At 39.8% G+C, this 18,834-nt stretch overlaps 1 protein-coding gene across 2 annotated transcripts in view; it reads left to right on the top strand.

Moving 5' to 3' along the window:
- Positions 1-18,834, top strand: part of PAX3 (paired box 3) — a 98,959-nt gene that overhangs the window by 61,084 nt on the left and 19,041 nt on the right. For both annotated transcript variants that reach the window (XM_021075358.2, XM_021075357.2), the window contains exons 5-7: positions 4,342-4,547; positions 14,148-14,313; positions 15,739-15,953. In XM_021075358.2, coding sequence (XP_020931017.1) covers positions 4,342-4,547; positions 14,148-14,313; positions 15,739-15,953 — 587 coding nt within the window. The remainder of the gene's footprint in view (positions 1-4,341; positions 4,548-14,147; positions 14,314-15,738; positions 15,954-18,834) is intronic.

Below are 18,834 nucleotides of genomic sequence, written 5' to 3'. Positions count from 1 at the left end.
AAAAAAATATGGTCTTTCTGTCAATATGTCTGAAAAAAGCTTTGTTTTTGCTTTGCTGTAATATTTAGCAAGATGAGATACTTGGTATCTCGTATCTAATTTGTTCCAGTATCTTGAGTAAAGTTAAATCTGTAAAATAGAAGAACTTCAGCAGAATGATTTAATTTGTGCTATTAAAATGGGATTGAAGTTCTAGATTTGTTTTTAGTGAAAACTAAATGATTCAAGTTCAGGGCCTTGTTGTGAACCATGTTCTGTGTAAATAATAAATTTTAGTTCTGTTGAGTGATTTTAAGAAATGATAGTATTTCCTAGCTGGTAGATTAATCTAGGGTTGCTGACTGAACATTTTTTTAAAGCCCACATCCTTTTGGAGTTTACAGATGGGGAAAAGTTAGAATTAACTTATAATATTGTGGTTTCATATTGGCAAAAATGATCAGTTGGTTCAGATAATTTTTCCAGCAGAAAAATCAGGCAAATCATTTCCTCAGTGACTTTGAAATGATGTGATTTGGAGGTTTTCCTAGTTGTTACCTTTAGATTGAATAAACAGTCTAGAAATACAAGTAGTGATTTGCTAGCTTGTTAAGGAAAATTTTATTTCTGGTAGTAAGCACTGTCCTATACAACTCAAAATTCTGAGTCTTTTTTTTTTTTTTTTTTTAAATCACTGGTTGCTGGTGGTTCTTCATCTCTTTCTAAAAAATCACAGTCCTCTTTGAAAAAAAATGATAATTACTCCATAGAAAAATGCAGACATGCAAATACTAGCAAAAACTTGCGAGTAATTTTTAAGGATTCAAAATGTCCACCCCCAAAGATCATCTAAATGGATGTTGGGTGACTCATAAGAGCAGAATTTCCATTTTCAAGGCATGAAATGGTGGCAGAGAAGTCAGTTTTAGTTCAAAACTTAAAGTTTCCCTTGTACTTCTAGTCATTCGTCATGTGTTTATTGAGCACCTATTAAGTTCCAGCAGTGATTCTAGCAATGAATAAGGCAGAGGAAGGGTCCTGAGCTCACAGAACTTATATTCCACTAGATGTTAATCATTAAGGTGAAACATAATGGTCTTGACCCTCGGAATTAACTGGCTGGTACTTGTACCTTTAAGCAGCCCCTCATCTTCAGAAAGTAGAGATGATTTTGATTAATTGACCTGACAGTCCATGGCACATCATATTTACTTGGGAGGATTTAATAGCCCCAGAGACTCCCAAAGGAAACATGAAAATTTCCACATACTATTATCCTAATGGGATCATAGTAAGAGAAAGTGCAAGCAAAGATTTAAGGTTTTCACAGGCAGAGGCAGCTTTTGGTCAGTTCTTAAATGTGGTTGAGTTTTTCACCTGAATTCACATTAGCTAGAAAAGTCAGGCAACAGAAACTGGAAGCATGGAAGAAAAACATTTTACTGAAATTTATTTTCTTTGTGGGGGAAGGAATAATTTGTTTCTTGGGGAGTATATTATTTATAATTGAAAAATATATAGGTGGAATCAATTTGGGGGGGATAAGTTGTGGCAGGAAATATTTTATATGCTTGGGAATTCTGAAGGGAAAGCAAATAATTAATCTGGAATATTCTGTAGAGTTAGTTCTCAAAGTGTCTGTCCAGGATCAGTAAAATCAGCATCAATCACTAGGGAATGTGTTAGAAATGCAAATTCTCAGAGCCCACCCCAGACCTATGGAATCAGAAGAGGGGACAGCCATCTGGGCTTAACAAGCTTTTTTTGGCGATTCTAATGCTTCAGACGTTTGCGAACTACTACCCTGCAATTATGCACAAATTGCTCTTTTAATTTGTTTCACATTTATTAAAGGTATACACATGTAAGTTGTATTGGCTGCTTTTGAAGTTTATAATGCAATGCATGACGTATTTCTTAGCATGTTATTACTTCTGCAAAATATTCCCATATTTAAAAACTATTTTTTTCTTTAATACTAAAATACCCTAAAATAAGACATTTTAAATTAGATCATTTTCTATTAAATTAGATAACATAATTGAAAAACCAAGCATAATGGCTAACATACAGTAGATGCATTATATGTTATGGTTTCCTTTTGCTTTTATGCACAACTATTGGTTTTCTTTAATTTGTCATATATATTATTAATTCACTTTTAATTTCACAGTATTTGAATGTGAATAAAAGGTAGAAGTATTGACATATTAGAAAAGTTAAAATTACATTTATGGGTTATTTTGGGTGTGTACCTTTTGGGGCAATGTATGATTTATACTGAAGTAGAACGAAACTTTAAATTTCCATACTACAGAATGAAATTTGAGCTCAATAGAAAAGAGAAGCAGTAGTATAGGAGATGCTGCTTTTTAACACTGCTTTTAGCGCCCCCTGCATTTCCCCTGGTCCTACCAGCCTGAGGGTGCAAATGAGCTAACTTGACACTGACATTAATCATTTACAATTTTCTGGCTTTCTTTTCTCATTTGCTGACACCACACCTCAGTTCCTTCCACAGAAGATGCCAGTTATTTGGGGGAGTTTTCTGAGAGCATTTGGATGTGCTCAGGAGTGAGGCTGCTCAGGCTCCCATATTACGCTCAGAGTGTGTGGCCTGGTAGCCCTCTGACAGTCCTCTGCCCCTGCCCTGAGGTCCAGGACCTCTGCAAGAGGCTGCTTTCCTACCCAGAGCCCTGTCTGGAGCATCCTCCAATCACAGAACCATTGGCCAACGGGTACTCTGTTACTGTCACAACTCACAGACACCAAATTGCATCATTAGTGTGAATTTCTACTTAATTTCCTAGCTCCTCCGCCTCATTTGAAGGCAACTGTATACTAAATTTGGAAAGCCTCCTTCCCAATGTGTGCTAATACAAGGCAAATTCAAGCTTTGGTGGGGAGGGGGCTGCAGCAAGTCTGGCTTCAAGGACTTGTGACCTGTGCAGCTGAGTAGGGGTTCATGCTCAGAAGGGCCCTGTTCTTAGTTTTATGCTGTTGTTACCACCTTGAAATTCATAGTAACTTTTTTTTTTTTTTTTTTCCTTTTAGGGCTGCACCAGTGGCATATGTAACTTCCCAGGCTAGGAGTTGAATCAGAGCTGCAGCTGCTAGCCTACGCCACAGCCACAGCAATGTGGGATCCAAGCGGAGTCTGCGACCTACACCACAGCTCAGAGCAGGTCCTTAACCCACTGAGCAGGGCCAAGGATCAAACCCACATCCTCATGGATACTAGCTGGGTTCTTTACTGCTGAGCTGCAGCGGGAACTCCCTGTAATAACTTTTGAATGAAAGGTCCTGCAATTTCATTTTCCACTTTGTTTTTTAAATTAGGCAGCCGTTCTGAGCAGCTGCCTATTTGTTCAGCAGAGATCAGACTCTGAGCTTCTGTTTAGAAACACTTTGCTAGACTATACCTGCTTCTTCTTGAGTCTGTTCTTGAGATTTGCATTAACAATATCTAACCCGCTTTAAAGCATTTTGTAACATCTGGTAATGGGAGAATTAATTTAACATGATTTTTCTTCTTTTTGTACATTGAAGTATAGTTGATTCACAATATCGTGTTAGTTTCACTCATATAGCATAGCGATTCAGTTATACACACACACACACATATTCTTTTTCAAAATATTTCCTTTATAGGTCCTTAGAAAATATTGAGTATAGTTCCTTGTGGTATACAGTAGTCCTATATATATTTTATATATAGTACTGTGTATATTTTATATACTGTACTACCTCCTAATTTACCACTTCCCCAACCTCCTTTTCCCCTTTGGCAACCATAAATCAGTTTTCTATGTCTGTGAGTCTTTTGTCTGTTTTGGAAATAAGTAATATGGTATTTCTCATAGGAGCAGTACAGTCTACAAATTTGTAGGAATCCTGCATTAGTTTATTCTTATTGCCTTTTTTGATACTAAGTCAATTTCGGAATACTTATTTAAAAAATCATTTTTTAACAAACTTCCTCCTGGTGCAAAGTTGGTGAAAATTTATCAGGGACCAAATTAAATGTGATTCATTCATTAGTCAAGAACGAAGTGCCCATCAAATGCTAAGGACAGGGCCAGAAAAATGGAGTAAGGCCTGTCTCTGTTTTCTAAGAGCTCATAATGGGCTTAGAATGACAGATGCAGAGAGCAATTATTTCTGCCTGGGGGGCCTGGAGATGGGGCAGAGGAAGAGATTAAATACCATTTAATCATGTAATACTGCAAGGAGGGGCTTGGCAGTCCCCAGGGTGGGGGGACATGGGAAACAGACTAGGATTCAAAGCATTACAGCTTGGGCAGACTGGCTTTTTGCTTCTCATTGAGTCCCCCCACTTTTTTTTTTCTCCCGTGCTTTTAGCCTCAGCACCCCAATCGGATGAAGGCTCTGACATCGACTCTGAACCAGACTTACCGCTCAAGAGGAAACAGCGCAGGAGCCGAACCACCTTCACAGCAGAGCAGCTTGAAGAGCTGGAGCGTGCTTTTGAGAGAACTCACTATCCTGATATTTACACTAGGGAGGAGCTGGCCCAGAGGGCAAAGCTCACCGAGGCCCGCGTGCAGGTACTGACGTCTGAACGTCCACGGCCCTGCTTTCTTCCAGACAGGAAGCAAGAGTGTCTGTCTGCTCCTCTAAAGCATGTTTCAAAACCAAGGAAGTAAATATATGAGAAATGGTCCTGCATTGTGAACGGTAGCCTCTCACATTGCCAAGTTCTCTCAAATTTCTTTCCTTTATATTTTGCCTTGTTATGATAACAGTAGGAGCTCTTTTTTCTTTCTTTCTTTCTTTTTTTTTTGCCCCCGGGACCTATCAAGTTCCTGGATGGCATCATGGGATCCTTAACCACTGTGCAGGACTGGGGCTCAAACCTGCGTCCTAGAGCTATGGAAACTCTGCAGAGGCCATTGCACCAAAGGGGGAACTCCAACTTCTTTTTTCTTTTTATTTGCATTTGCTTGGTGCAACCCCTCCCCTGCCTCCCCTGATCTCTTTTGCTTTAGGTATGTCTGTTAGGTATACAGAAACATTTTATTTTGCTAACCGGTCAGTATATTTTCTTTCTCCTCTTAATAGGTTGGTAAGTCCAATTAAATGTGTTGATATGATGCACTCTTTGGCTTCTTTTCTGTCACACTTGATACAGTTATCTTATATGTATATATTTAAAATAGTGATCTATTTAATTAGCTTTCTTGATATTCTTAGTGGTTTTTTGTATTTATGAAAACGTGCATTCTTATTTGAGACTTTGGTTGTCATTAAGAGGAGAATGTAATTATACCAGATGTAACACAGAGACATGCGTCAATTCACATTATTCACTCATTGTTTCAGGAAATACTTGTTATATGCCAGGCATTATATGGACTTTGGGGGTGATACATAGATAATAGCAAAATTTTGAGTGATTGCTCTGTGCCAGGCACTGTTCTAAATACCTTACTTAAATTAACCCATGTCCTCATCATTAAAACCCTATTTTAGAGAGATCCCAATTTATAGATGAGGAAACTGAGATTCAGACTACTTAAGTAACTACCCAAAGTCATGTAGCTAGTAAGTGATGGGGGTAATTGGACTCCATACTCTTCCTCTCTGTAGCCTTTTGATTATGAAGATGTGCAAAGTTGTATAACGTAAGATCCCTTCCTTTAAGTCTAGAAGCATCTCAAGCAACCTTATAGTTTTAATAACATTTAAAACTATTTTTTCGATCCTTGGAAGTGCTCTGAACCCTCTAGAAATGCTACTTTGGTATGTTATGTTTCTATTGAGTGATAGAATGATGTTTCCTCATCAACAGTAAACTTTTTTTTTTCCTGCCGGGTAGTAAAGCACTGTTTGAAAGATTACTAATGCCTCAGGGTATCCTGGAACTCCTTACTGCCCCAGGAGTGAAGTTACCTTATCTGGAAATGTCATATTATTCCCAGATACTTGACCTTCATAGTCAGAGTGAGGCTGGGGACTGGTCAATAGTGGACTAGTCAGTTGGTGTGGTCTTTAGATTGATCAACACTTTCTCATATACATCTAATTCCTCTCTTGTCATGGACTATTTTGGAATAGTCTAGACTCTTGTAGTCTGCAGAACCAAGCCAGAGGGATTGTTTAATTCAACTTGACTTTCTATCTGATCATCATAGCACTGGGAAAGTCAAAGAATGTGAAGATGAATTGAGACAAGTTTCTCAAGGAGCTAGTGTTTAATGCAGGTATCAAGTAAACACACAGATAAGTTAAAACAAAGCAGATATGATAAGTACCATAAGAGAGAGACAAGTGTAGAGGGATTGAGAAGAGGAAAGGGTGAAATCTTGTTGGAGTAAACAAGAGAGGATCATGAAGACAGGCGTGTTCAGATGGACTTTTGAGTCCAGATGAATATCTACTGGGCAGGGAGGGTGGGGGACTATCTTAGTGATACAGAATAAGGAGCAAATGTACAGAGAGTTGGAAGCATGTGAGTTATATATCCGATGAATTTTCATTTTCATTCTAGTCATGTTGAGAAAACAGTTGAGAAAACACGGACTAGTTCAGTTTGGTTGAGGGTAGGGTGTGGTGGGTGGCAGGAAAGAATATGATTGGAAATCTAGATTTTAAAATGTGATCTATTTAATTTGCTTTCTTTGTATTCTTAGTGTTATTGGGTACTTATGAAAATGTGTGTTTCTATTTTAGACTTTAGTTATCATTATGAGGAGAATATGATTATATCAGAAATACAGAAGCTTATCAATTCATGGTATTCACTCATCATTTCAGGAATCTTTGTTATCTACCACGCAGTCTATGGATTTCAGGGGTGGTACATAGATAATAGCAAATTTCGAGTGGTTACATAATTCTGTGGAAAGCTTGGGTTTCAGGCAAGGGGGGGTAAATTTGATGGAATGAGCACTGGAGGCTGGGGTCATGAAATAGGCCAGTGGCAGTGGGGACAGAAGGGAGAGAACTCCCAGGAAAGGTGTTCAGAGGTGGAATGTAGGGAGTTGATTATGTGAGCTGGAGACAGGTGCAAGGGCTAATATAGGGATGAGTCACAGATATGCTGGGGTTTGTAGTGCAAATGTCTTACAGCTGGAACAATTCCATCTCTCTACCTATTACATTGGGATATAGTGCTCATATCCAGAAATGACCACCACTAACCACAAATCATGATGCTATGCATATATAAATATTACACTATTTTATAATAATGTTTATAACAATGCTACAGACACTATATAGATCTCAAATCTGTTTGCTTTTATTATAGTTCTGTGATCATCTGATTTAAACATGAAGTGAGGTCCATTCATTCTTCCATCCTTTCAGCAGAATTTTATACAGTGCCCTATTCCCCCTGGCAGGCCAAGCCTGCATGCTGGGTCTGTCCTTTAGATGCACTGAAGATCAGTTCTGAACTCAGAGTCAAAAAATAAACATCAGCTTTAAAGAAGTTGAAGAGAGTGATGGAAAACTGAAAAGAGTGTCCTGTGTTGCTCTACCTCATTTGTTGCTTTTGCCAAAGACGAGGATGAGGGAACAGAATTAATCTCAACTGCACGCAGCTTGTACAGTGGCCAGCACTCGCATCTGGCTCAATGAATGTCAAAGGAAAATAAGAATGGCCCATTAATTTCCAGAGGACATGGGATCAAACCAATAAAGAGTGGTTCATATTTTTCTATAGACTGACCCCCTCTCCAATGCAGGGCCCTCATTAACCTAACAGCTGTCCTAATGTGGCTTTAACCCGGTGACTCTTTACATTCCTCATGGCTTCATTAGTTCCCTTGAGACACATCATGTCTTGAACCACAGCTATGATCTACAGCCTAACAAATTCCCTACAACACCCGGCATATGGATCTTTTACTTAACCCAGCAGGAAAAAGAAGGGAGTAGTTAATCACTGATTAAAATGCCAGAACAAAATCCTTTAGTTTTTAGAAGGATCTGGGAAAGCAGTAGCAAAGTCAACTCAGTTTGAGTGATAGCCAGAGAGTGTGAGTTAGTTTAATTTGGGGCACCTGGGAAAACCCAACACCAAACCAAACCAAACAAAAAACCACCCAACAAAAAAACCCCAAGCATGTCTACATTCCTCCACCCCCTTCCCCCAGGGGAAGAAAAAGTCTAAAATCTTCTGGATAAAGATGAGACTGAAGCTTTAATAACTTAGACCTTTGTCAATATTTGATAAAAATTTGTTTGGACAGTAGCTATGTTACATTCATCTCAGCCAAATCTGAGCAAACCATCTAAGAATTATTGTACAGCAAAGACTAATTTTCTAAAGCACTTCCTGGGGAGCTGTTTTTATGCAAATGGTGGCAAAGACTAAAGTTTTGTGGGGAAGAACGACTTGCAAACATTTGTAATACGTAAAAGTTTTAGTAAATATTCCATCTAAGAACTCCATTCAACAGATAAGTGTCATTCTCTTTTAGCCCCAGTGCTTGTGGAAAAAGTATTTAACTAGGAGTCAGAAGACAAGAGGTTTTGGTCTCAGCCCTACCGAATGTGTTTTGTTGAGCAAGTCAATTTTCCTGTAATTCTGCTGGACTTCAGTTTTTTTTTTTTTTAATTTCAATTAAAAAATTTGGGGTTTAGATCAGATGATCTCAGTCTGGGTCCATGAACGACCAGAATAATCATGGATGGACCTCAGGAGATCTGGAAAACTTGAAATTTGTACACAAATGTGCCTTTGCTTGTGCACGTGTGTGTGTGTGAGTGTGTGTGTGTACACGAGTGTTAACTAGGGAGAGGGCCCTTAGCTTTCACCATATTCTCACATATTACCTCCCTCTGTTCTTTTCTTCAATTAAAAACTCCTGGGATGCATCATCTCTCAGGACCATTCTAGCATGAGTAATTTGGGATTCTCAGGGAAGCCCAATGGTTTAAAGCCATATAACAGATCTTTAGAGTTCAGAAGTTAAGAGAGGTATGAAATATTTGGCCCCGAACTCCATAATGAAGCAAAAATGTGATCTTCCTGCAATCCTCTGCAGGAGTTTGCTCTTGGGGTGTGTAAGGATGCAGCTGAGGATGCTTTCATGTGTATCACCATCCTCTGACGTTCACAGGAGCATTTCCCCTCATAGGCCTTGCCCATCCTCTCCCCAACCTGCTGTCCATACAGTGGTCGAGGCTGGATAGCAGCAAGGGTAGGAGGGCTGGGTGGATGTGATACACAGGGAGAGAGGGAGTGCAGGGAATGAGATGGCCCAGGAATCAAGCAGCTTGTCCTGAATTTACTTACTTGGGAAGTGCTGTAATTGGCGCTTTAGTATCAGCTCTAGTATTTAATGAAACATTTAATAATCTTGTTGTGAATTCTCTAAGGATTAAGTATTACATTCTCTTCCGATTTTTCAAATTGCATTTGAAATAACCCATCTGGAATAATGTAGGTTAGATTGCCTTTGAGGACCACACCAAAAATGTGAACCAGTAATTTATTGATGGGCAAAATTAGGCTTACACCATGGGACAATTAGAGCTAATCCATGAAACTTGGAAGCAATTTGGACCTAAGCCTCCATTCAAGCCAAACTGGCTTTCAATTATTTGAGGTGTTATTTGGGCACTTTCCTGTTTGCTTGCAGGCACAAAAGGCTTTGGCTGTGGACCACAGAGCTCAGAAAACAAAACAAAGCTTTAATTCTTGTATTTCTCAGACAGAGGTATCAATGTGACATTTTTATTAATAACTAACACTATTGAACACAACATCTCTTAGGTATTCTTTTAAGAGCTTGGATTGTATTGTCTTATTTAATCTTGTGAAGAAATTTAAAAAAATTTTTCCCATTTAGCAGATGAGAAAACAGAGGACCCCTGATAATTAAGCAAATTGTTCAAGGTCACAGATCTAGTAAGGGGTAGGGGAGGGAGTTGGGATGTAACTTTTGCCTGGTCTGCTTTGCTTCCCTGTGAATGAAAAGTATTACTGTATCTTTTTTTTTTTTGTCCTTTTAGGGCTACACCTGCACATATGGAGGTTCCCAGGCTAAGGGTCTAATTGGAGCTGTTGCTGCCGGCCTACGCCAGAGCCACAGCAACGCAGGATCCGAGCCGCGCCTGCAACCTTCACCACAGCTCACGGCAACACCGGATTCTTAACCCACTGAGTGAGGCCAGGGATCCAACCCGCAACCTCATGGTTCCTAGTTGGATTCATTTCCGCTGTGCCACAACGGGAACTCCTACTGTATCTTTTAAATAACAAAGTTTTCCCCAACTTCTATTGTTGAGAATCTGAACAAATTGGTTACTTATTTTACTAACAAAGAAAAATTTATAAAAACCTGTTCTTCTTTTGTGATTTATATCTTTTTCCCCCAGCGATCATGATGTTATGAATTTTGCTTCAAAAAAATCATTGGCTATTATATTACTCTAGAATGGATCTAAAGATCGTTTCCGAAAGGCATGAATATGGCTTTGTTGGCTCTGAAGATCTAGAGAGCTGAGAAAATGAATCGGGCTACAGTTCATCAAATGAAATAAAACCTTGCTGCGAGGGAAGGTTTTGATGTAGGGTGATATTATACAGGCAATTATAAGTGATGAACTGTTCCTGATAGTAGTTATCCACCACGTATGCCTCCTTCCCCCACTTCCTTACCATGTGTGTTGTGGAAGGGCCGGGTAATACTGCATGGGGGAGACTAAAATCACCCTGAATTAGAGATTGCAAGATGACATCTAATAGGTACATTGCCAGCTTTGCAAATAAAACTTGTTCTTTCTGCCCTACTGGCTAATACATTGGTGGAACCCTCCTATTCTCTTCTAGAACATCGAAGGCTAGATTGTCTCTGTTGCTATTGCTATGCTTTTCGAAACACAGAGAAGTTTCTGGTAATGGTAACAGCTGAGTCATAAATACCTTTCACCCATTTTGGATAAACTTATTCAGTGTTGGACACGTACACATATCATTCAGTAGATTATTCCTTGATTTTCTCTTAGGAATTAGTGATACAATCTTAGAAGTGTTAGGTAAGACTTTTTTTTTTTTTGGTCTTTTTAGGGCTGCACCTATGGCATATGGAAGTTCCCAGGCCAGGGGTCAAATTGGAGCTGCAGCTGCAGGCCTACACCACAGTCACAACAACATGGGATCCGAATTGCATCTGTGATCTATGCCACAGCTTGCAGCAGCGTGGAACCTTAACTCACTGAATGAGGCCAGGGATCGAACTCACATCCTGCTTTTCATGGATACCAGTTGGGTTCTTAACCTCCTGCATCACAGTGGGAACTCCAATGTTAGGTAAGACTTTTGATTGTCAAGGGAATGATTTTCAGGCAGAGATGAGGTGATAACAGTATCCCAGGGTTATTGCACTTGGTCAGTTTGCATATTTAAAATTAAGGTAATTTCAAGGGCACTTTTTTTTTCTATTAAAAATGGATGTGTGTTTTCAGAGTTTCAAAGAACAAAGAAGGCAAGGACCACTTCTCAGCTTGCAACTTCAGTATATTTTTCCTGTAATGCTTCTTTTGGCAGATTCAGCTGGTTCTAGGAGACGTGGAGGCTGGCAGTGGCAAGATGATAGAAAAATCTGGTTAAATGGCCAGAGGCAAGCATCCCAGTCCTCAGTAAGCCCTGGTTCTCTGAGGAATAGCTCTCTGGATTGATTTAGCCTAAATTTAAACAGCATTTACATTCCTTCCTTTGGGAAACTCTTGAACCTTCTGCTGAAGCTTTGTTTTCCGGTAAAGATTTGCTTCCCAAGTATTTCTCTTCATCTTTTATTGCAGTTATAATGCCTATTTCATTGTAAATATAAAAACTTTTAAATCCAACTCCTGGTGGATTTATTCCATGCCATCAATATTTACTTGTTTGGAAACAAAACCAAAAAACCTTTACGCCCTTAGCCCTTTGGATTTAATCTTTGGGAACAATTTGTAGACAGTTACGATGTTTCTTCGAATTTATTATCTGAGCAAGGACAGTTGGGTTATGGAGGAATTAGCGTGAATGTAAATCAAAAGGAGGTTAAGGCTGATGGAGCAACCAGGCGGAGCCCACCCACTGGATAAATCAGATTTGGTTTACTTATCTAAAGGTTACAGCAGGAAGTTGGCACAGAGAGATTGACAACATGCTCTGATAATGTCAGAAGTGCAAGCTTCTGAGTTCTTCACTAAGGATCTCAGCAGTAGATGTGAGGACAGTAAGTCTAAATGAGTGAAGTCATGTCAGAACTTCGGAAAGTCAACTCTACTCCCAACCTAGTACACAGAGCCGAAGATGCACTGCACATAGGTTAGTCTAGTTAACTGTGATGGACCCTTCACCTGGGCAAGGTATGCCATATTAATCTCAAGGTTTTATATAATCAAGTATGACCACAGGACATGGTATAGTGCACTCAGGAATGGATACAACCCTAATTTCTGATCCTTAGCCTCCTCAGGCTAACCAACTTGTTCCAAGTACTTCCCTGAAAACAGTTTTCTTACCCTGATGCCTCTGGGAGTCATGGTAACAGACGCTTAGACTTGCAGTGAGAAAATACAATTGATGCAGACTTGAAGTTGAGTGCTGGTCGTAGATCTATTATCCCAGGTGGCAATTTATTAAGTTAAGTAAAACTCTAATTCAATTATGTATAAACATGGGAAAATATTGACTTACCTTCTTTTCCTGTTGGAAACTTAAGAAGTATTAAATGCTAGTGTTCTGAGGAAGTTCAAACAGCTTTTCTTTCCAGCATCTCGCTGTATGGCTAGAGAAGACCAAACTCTCTTTTTCAGACAAATGCTTGGGTGGATAGGAAAACATTAAGCAGATGCCCTGTCAAATATTTGTTAAACTGGGCTTCCTTGCTCCAGAAGAGAGAAATTCCTTCTTCTATTCTTTTTAAAATTTTGTGACTTAAACATTACGATGAAGTTGTATAACTGATAACTTTGTTCTGTAAGGAAATCAAGTCTCATTTTTTCTTAGACATGCTGGTCTCTTGTGGTACCACTTCCATTTGGAAAAACCCCTTTTCAAAATTATATCCAAGCTTTAACATGAGTTGAAACTGGCTCCATTCTAAGCTTCCTAATTTTCTGCATTTCCAAACATGGAGCTTCTACCCCTTGTAAGCATTTACTTTGGTGACCTTGACTAACTCTGAATTTCTCTCTCTCTCTTTTTTTTTTTTTTTTGTCTTTTGTCTTTTGAGGGCCACACCAGCAGCATATGGAGGTTCCCAGGCTAGGGGTCCAGTCAGGGCTGTAGCTGCCAGCCTATGCCACAGCCACAGCAGCACCAGATCCGAGCCACATCTGTGACCCACACCACAGCTCATGGCAACTCCAGAGCCTTAATCCACTGAGCAAGGCCAGGGATCGAACCCACAACCTCATGGTTCCTAGTCGGATTTGTTTCCACTACGCCACAACAGGAACTCCTAACTCTGAATTTCTTGAGTATAAGACAGTAAGCTACTCAAGTGCAGGGATCCTGTCTTATCCACTCCTTTATCCCTCCGGTAAAAATGATGGGTGCTTACAGATGTTATGGGAAGAAATATTAAACAAACTCATTATTTAAGAGGTCTTCACAGATAAAATGCTTTCATTTCTTGAAATACTTCTTCAGCATCTATTTCCATCAAGATCAGCACAGTGTCTCACACTTTGGAAGGGGTGGTAAAGTAGCTCCATTTATCCTTCTGGTCAATTTCTGTGACTCTCCAGGAACTGTGCACATAATGTCCACAGAAATCCAGAGACACTGTTAAGACTATTGAACCTAAGAGTTATTATAATAGGCAAGGCCAAGTTAGGACCTATGTCAGGTGGGGGCCAAAGAGTCTCCTGGATCCTTGCTAGAATGTTGTATTACAGGAAGGTGGCAGGGTGCTGATGGTGACAGCAGGGACTTCCTGTTGTCCCCATCCCTGCTCAGCCATCCCTGCTCATGGCTACCCTGAGGTGTGTGGGGGCTCTGCAGGAAAGCCCTTGGAGTCCCTCTACTGACCCCTAACTCTCTTTCCTTCCTTGACAACACAACCCAGAAAGGGAGGGGGTCCTTGTATCTCTTTGCCCTGTCTGTAAGGGGCCTTGAATCTGTTTTAGCATGAAAAAGTCATTAAGAAGGTACTATTATTTCATCAGTGAATTCCTCAAATTTTAAATTAAATCCATAGGTTTGGTTTAGCAACCGCCGTGCAAGATGGAGGAAGCAGGCTGGAGCCAATCAACTGATGGCTTTCAACCATCTCATTCCGGGGGGATTCCCTCCCACGGCCATGCCGACCCTGCCCACGTACCAGCTGTCGGAGACCTCTTACCAGCCCACAGCTATTCCACAAGGTATGGAGGAAGGGAGTCCAGGGGTTAAAATGTAACTCCCCATCATTTTCCCTGCTGCTTATTTTCTGCATTGAAATCTGCGAGGCCCTTGTGGCTGTTTGCAAGTCACTTACATCGCCTCAGGTGGTCCTGAAAGTACCTGTCACATTTCAGAAATATAGTTTGTTCTATGACATGTCTGAATCTCTCTAGATAAACCGTGTTGTCATATAATATTCTTTCAGTATTTTGAAACAAAACAAAACACTGAAACCAAGCAAAACAACCTCCCTGAATAAATATGCAATTTGCTTTTTGTTTATTAAAACTTTACATTTGTGCTCCAGTCTGTAATTAACTAAAGTTCTATGATGGCTCCTAACTGCAGTAGGTAGAGAGGGAAGTAAGCTTTGATAAAGCCACTGTCTGTTAGTGCATAGAGGTGAATGGGATAAATGAAAAGGCTAAATTATTTTTTATATTTTTAATTTTTTTTAGAATTTTTATTTTATTAAAAAAATTTAAAATATATGTATTTTTCTTTTTATGGACACACCTGCAGCATATGATAGTTCCTGGGCATATGAAAGTTGAATTGGAGCCACAACTGCAGGCCCTCTCCGCAGCCATGAAATGATGGATCTGAGCTGCATCCGCAACCTACAGCCACAGCTTGTGGCAATGCTGGATCCTTAATCTACTGAGTGAGGCTAGGGATCAATCCCGAATCCTCATGGACTCTGTGTCGGGTTCTTAACCCGCTGAACCATAATGGGGGCTCCGAGATGAAATTATTTTGCATTATAAAAGATATGCTATCATATTAACATTTAGGTGCTTTGGAAGTATATTTGACAAGAAACTTGAGACTTACAATTTTTACATTGGTTAATTCTTTTTTTTTAGGCCTGCACCCACGGCATATGGAAGTGCCCAGGCTAGCAGTCGAATTGGAGCTGTAGATGCTGGCCTACACCACAGCCAGTGCAACCTACACCACAGCTCAGGGCAATGCCAGATCTCCCCGGCCCCTGACCCACTGAGTGAGGCCAGAGATTGAACTGCATCCTCCTTGATACTAGTTGGATTTGTTTCCTCTGTGCCACAACAGGAACTCCCATACATTGGTTAATTCTTATGTTGATTAATAACATTCACAACCAAAATACATTGCTTCACACTGATAAAGTGATTTCTGAATTCCTTTACTGGGTGAGTGTGCCCTGAAAGTACATGAATAAATTATGTACTTGTGCATACGTGCAGAGACATGGTTGTGTTTGTTATGAACGGGTCTATATTTGCATGTGAAGAAATGCACTTTGAAACTTACATCTGTTTGACCAGTAGATATTGCTGATGGCTTGGTGACGGTGAACTTTTGCACTGGATTTTCTCTGCTGGCCTACAAAGGACCTGTATGGCTGACAGTTTTCTTCCTTGCAGCTGTGTCGGATCCCAGCAGCACCGTTCACAGACCTCAGCCGCTTCCTCCGAGCACTGTACACCAAAGCACTATTCCTTCCAACCCGGACAGCAGCTCTGCCTACTGCCTCCCCAGCACCAGGCATGGATTTTCCAGCTATACAGACAGCTTTGTGCCTCCGTCCGGCCCCTCCAACCCCATGAACCCCGCCATTGGCAATGGCCTTTCACCTCAGGTCAGTCCCGTGTTTCCAGACAGATGATTTGCTGTGTACCAGAACCAAAAGTAATTCCCCGAGGCAGTCATATAATGAATTGCCAAATTTAAACCATAATGTATTCTTTATACAAGCCACATGATTTCAGTTTCCTAGTTTCCTTTCTCTCTACCCTTCCTAGGCACTGTATCAAAAGTTGTAGCTTAGACTTTTAAAATCCTAGAGACTTTTAATGTAATCATGGAGACCTTATGTTTCTTCTTAGTTATCAAGGTGTTCACCTTCTCCACTCCTAGTTCTGGGCTTTGGGTAAGAAGCCCACACACTTTTTTTTTTTTTTTTTTTTTTAATGGTATTTGGTCAGCTGATAGGGTTGTGAGCAAGAACACCTAATAAGAATACAGCAAAGCTTTTATACAACATTTGGAGAGGAAGCTAACAAGTTGTATGGAGACAGACCCAGCTGATGACTACAAAACTCTGGGATAAATGAGTTATAACTGCACAAATTAGGAGAATTACTGCTCTTTGGGAATATATAGATATTTGAACGTTGTAATTGTTTTTCTAATTTGCATTGGACTATGAGCTTTTCTTGAGAGATTATATTAATAAATTGCCTTGATAATTGCATGTCAGAGGGTTGGTTAAATTTCGTACATGTGGCATCTGTCTGAGGTTGACATTATTAGCAGTTGTTTAAATACAGATCGCTTGATTTTATTAGGGAGCACTTGGCCCAGGTGGTGAGGAGAGCTGCCCACTAAATTTGGAGAGATGTCACGAAGGGGTTGCAATCTATAATTGCAATCGAGAATCTCTTCAGGGCTGAGAGTGAGAGTTTTAACAGCTTTATCTTTTCTTAACCCCCTTTTTCCTCTCGGTGGTTAGAAAAACAGAGAGAAGCTCAGAATGACACAAATGAAAAGTGAAAAGACAATTATACTCAATTACACACTAATCACTGACTATCACCGCTGCCTAAGCACCAAGAGGGCATTCTAATAGGCAGAAAATGAGATTTTAATGGCACAAAGGGTGGCCAAAATAACGACTCATATATCTTTGCCTTCTTCGTTTTCTTCAACTTGTGGTTTGCGTCTTGGGAGTGGAGTTCCTGGGCTCTGCACAACGGTGATAACTCTGAGCAGCTGAAAAGTTCAAAGCCCTTGGAGTTGAAAAGAATGAATAGCAAAGGCAATGAAATAAACATTTCTGCCTAGAGGCAAAAGTTCATAAATCCTTTTTTGTAACAGTAAATGTAATTAAGTTTCATAGATTCCTATAGCACATCCTGGGATAAAAAAAAAAAAATTAAGAGGTGGCTTTAAACCTCAGCTGGAAAATAACAACATGAAAACAATGGACATACTTCCTACAGGACTTTAACACATTTAATTTCCAAGTTCTGGCATTTGTGAATGTGATTTTGCATGAAAATCATGGTCTTATATTAATAGATTCATCTTTAAAATGCCTGGATTTATGGCATAGAAGCTTCTTCCACAGCTTAGAAGTAACATCAGAAGTAGTTATCTCTGCAGTTTTGCACATAAGTAGTTTTGGGCCATAGAAAAGCTCTTTATGGACACGATTTGGTTGAAAGTTTCAGTAAAAGTAAACCGCAACTAGAAGCACTTTTTAAAAGTGAGACCCAGGATTCTCTCGGCATTTTGTAGTGTTCGAGTGTAATAAAAATAATGACAAGGAGTCTATATTCTCTATGCGAAGCTGCTAGTTTCTTATGTGTTATAATAAGTGTATTACATTGCATTATATAAGTGGAAGTACTAGCACTTGACCTAAAAACTGTTATCCTTGATTTCAAGAAGCCTGGCTATGATTCCAGAGTTGGTGGTAGGGTGGGAATCATTCCAATATCAAGCAATGGAAAATTCCACAGGCAACTTCTCCTGTATTTCTTGACTATACTCTTACCCATTATGTTAACTACTCACTTATCACACCACAAATATCTGGGATATTTTGCATTTCTACCGTAGGTTCCTCCTCAACCTTCATTGTCTTGGTTTCTATAGCATCTCCAGTGAGTTAGAAAAGAGACAAATCATATGAAGTTTCTCCTATTTCATTAGACAAAGTTGGAAAATGAACGGCTGAGTGGTTTAGTTATCTTACCAGATAGATGTACAAAATGACAGAGTAGGAAAATTAGGAGAATTTGAAATTAGAACTCAGATTTCTCTAGCCTTTGGGGTTACCCACTTCTCAGGAATGCCTCTATTTTAGCATGGGTGTAGGGGGTTATATGTACTACCCTACTTTTGATTGTTTCGCTTTATTAACAATATTATAAACAAAACGTGGAGGAAGGAATCCACGTCTAATAACTGTTTTACATGTTAACTAAAGGAAGGGTGGTGATGCCTTAGTCTTCTTGCTAGAGAGAAGTACTTATTAATATATTGGATCATCTAATATTAAAAATGGAACTGTTCCTATGACTACCGTTTCTCCTCTTCTCCTCCAACTCTTCTACTTCCTCTGCCTCTGTGTGGACGTCTAATATGCATGCAAATTGGCTGAGGCTCAGAGAACTGGACCAGATGGAGGATTCCCAGCTCGTAGTCTTGGGTCTCATTCATGATAGCGCCCAGCTGCGTGAAGAGGAGACAGGTTCCATGAAAAATGGAGGCAGGGGCCGTTGGTCATATTTTAAAATCACTTTGTAGAGACTAGTTGTCTAAACTTTTGGATTCAGGCTAATTAACACTCTTTTTGCTAATACATTCTTCATATGCTTTTTTGCTTTATGCATTTTTCTTATCAAAATTTTTTTATTCTCACCTTTCCTTCCTTCCTTCCTTCCTTCCTTCCTTCCTTCCTTCCTTCCTTTCTTCCTTTTTACGGCTCTACCTGTGGCATACCAGAAGTTCCC

The sequence above is a fragment of the Sus scrofa genome, chromosome 15, assembly GCF_054392235.1.
Source record: "Sus scrofa isolate SSC_HxYL_T2T_F1_AM1 chromosome 15, Sscrofa_HxYL_maternal_Yorkshire_Landrace_v2.0, whole genome shotgun sequence".
Lineage (NCBI taxonomy): Eukaryota > Metazoa > Chordata > Mammalia > Artiodactyla > Suidae > Sus > Sus scrofa.
Note: the sequence above shows the minus strand (reverse complement) of the source record. Positions and strands in the feature narration are given on the sequence as shown.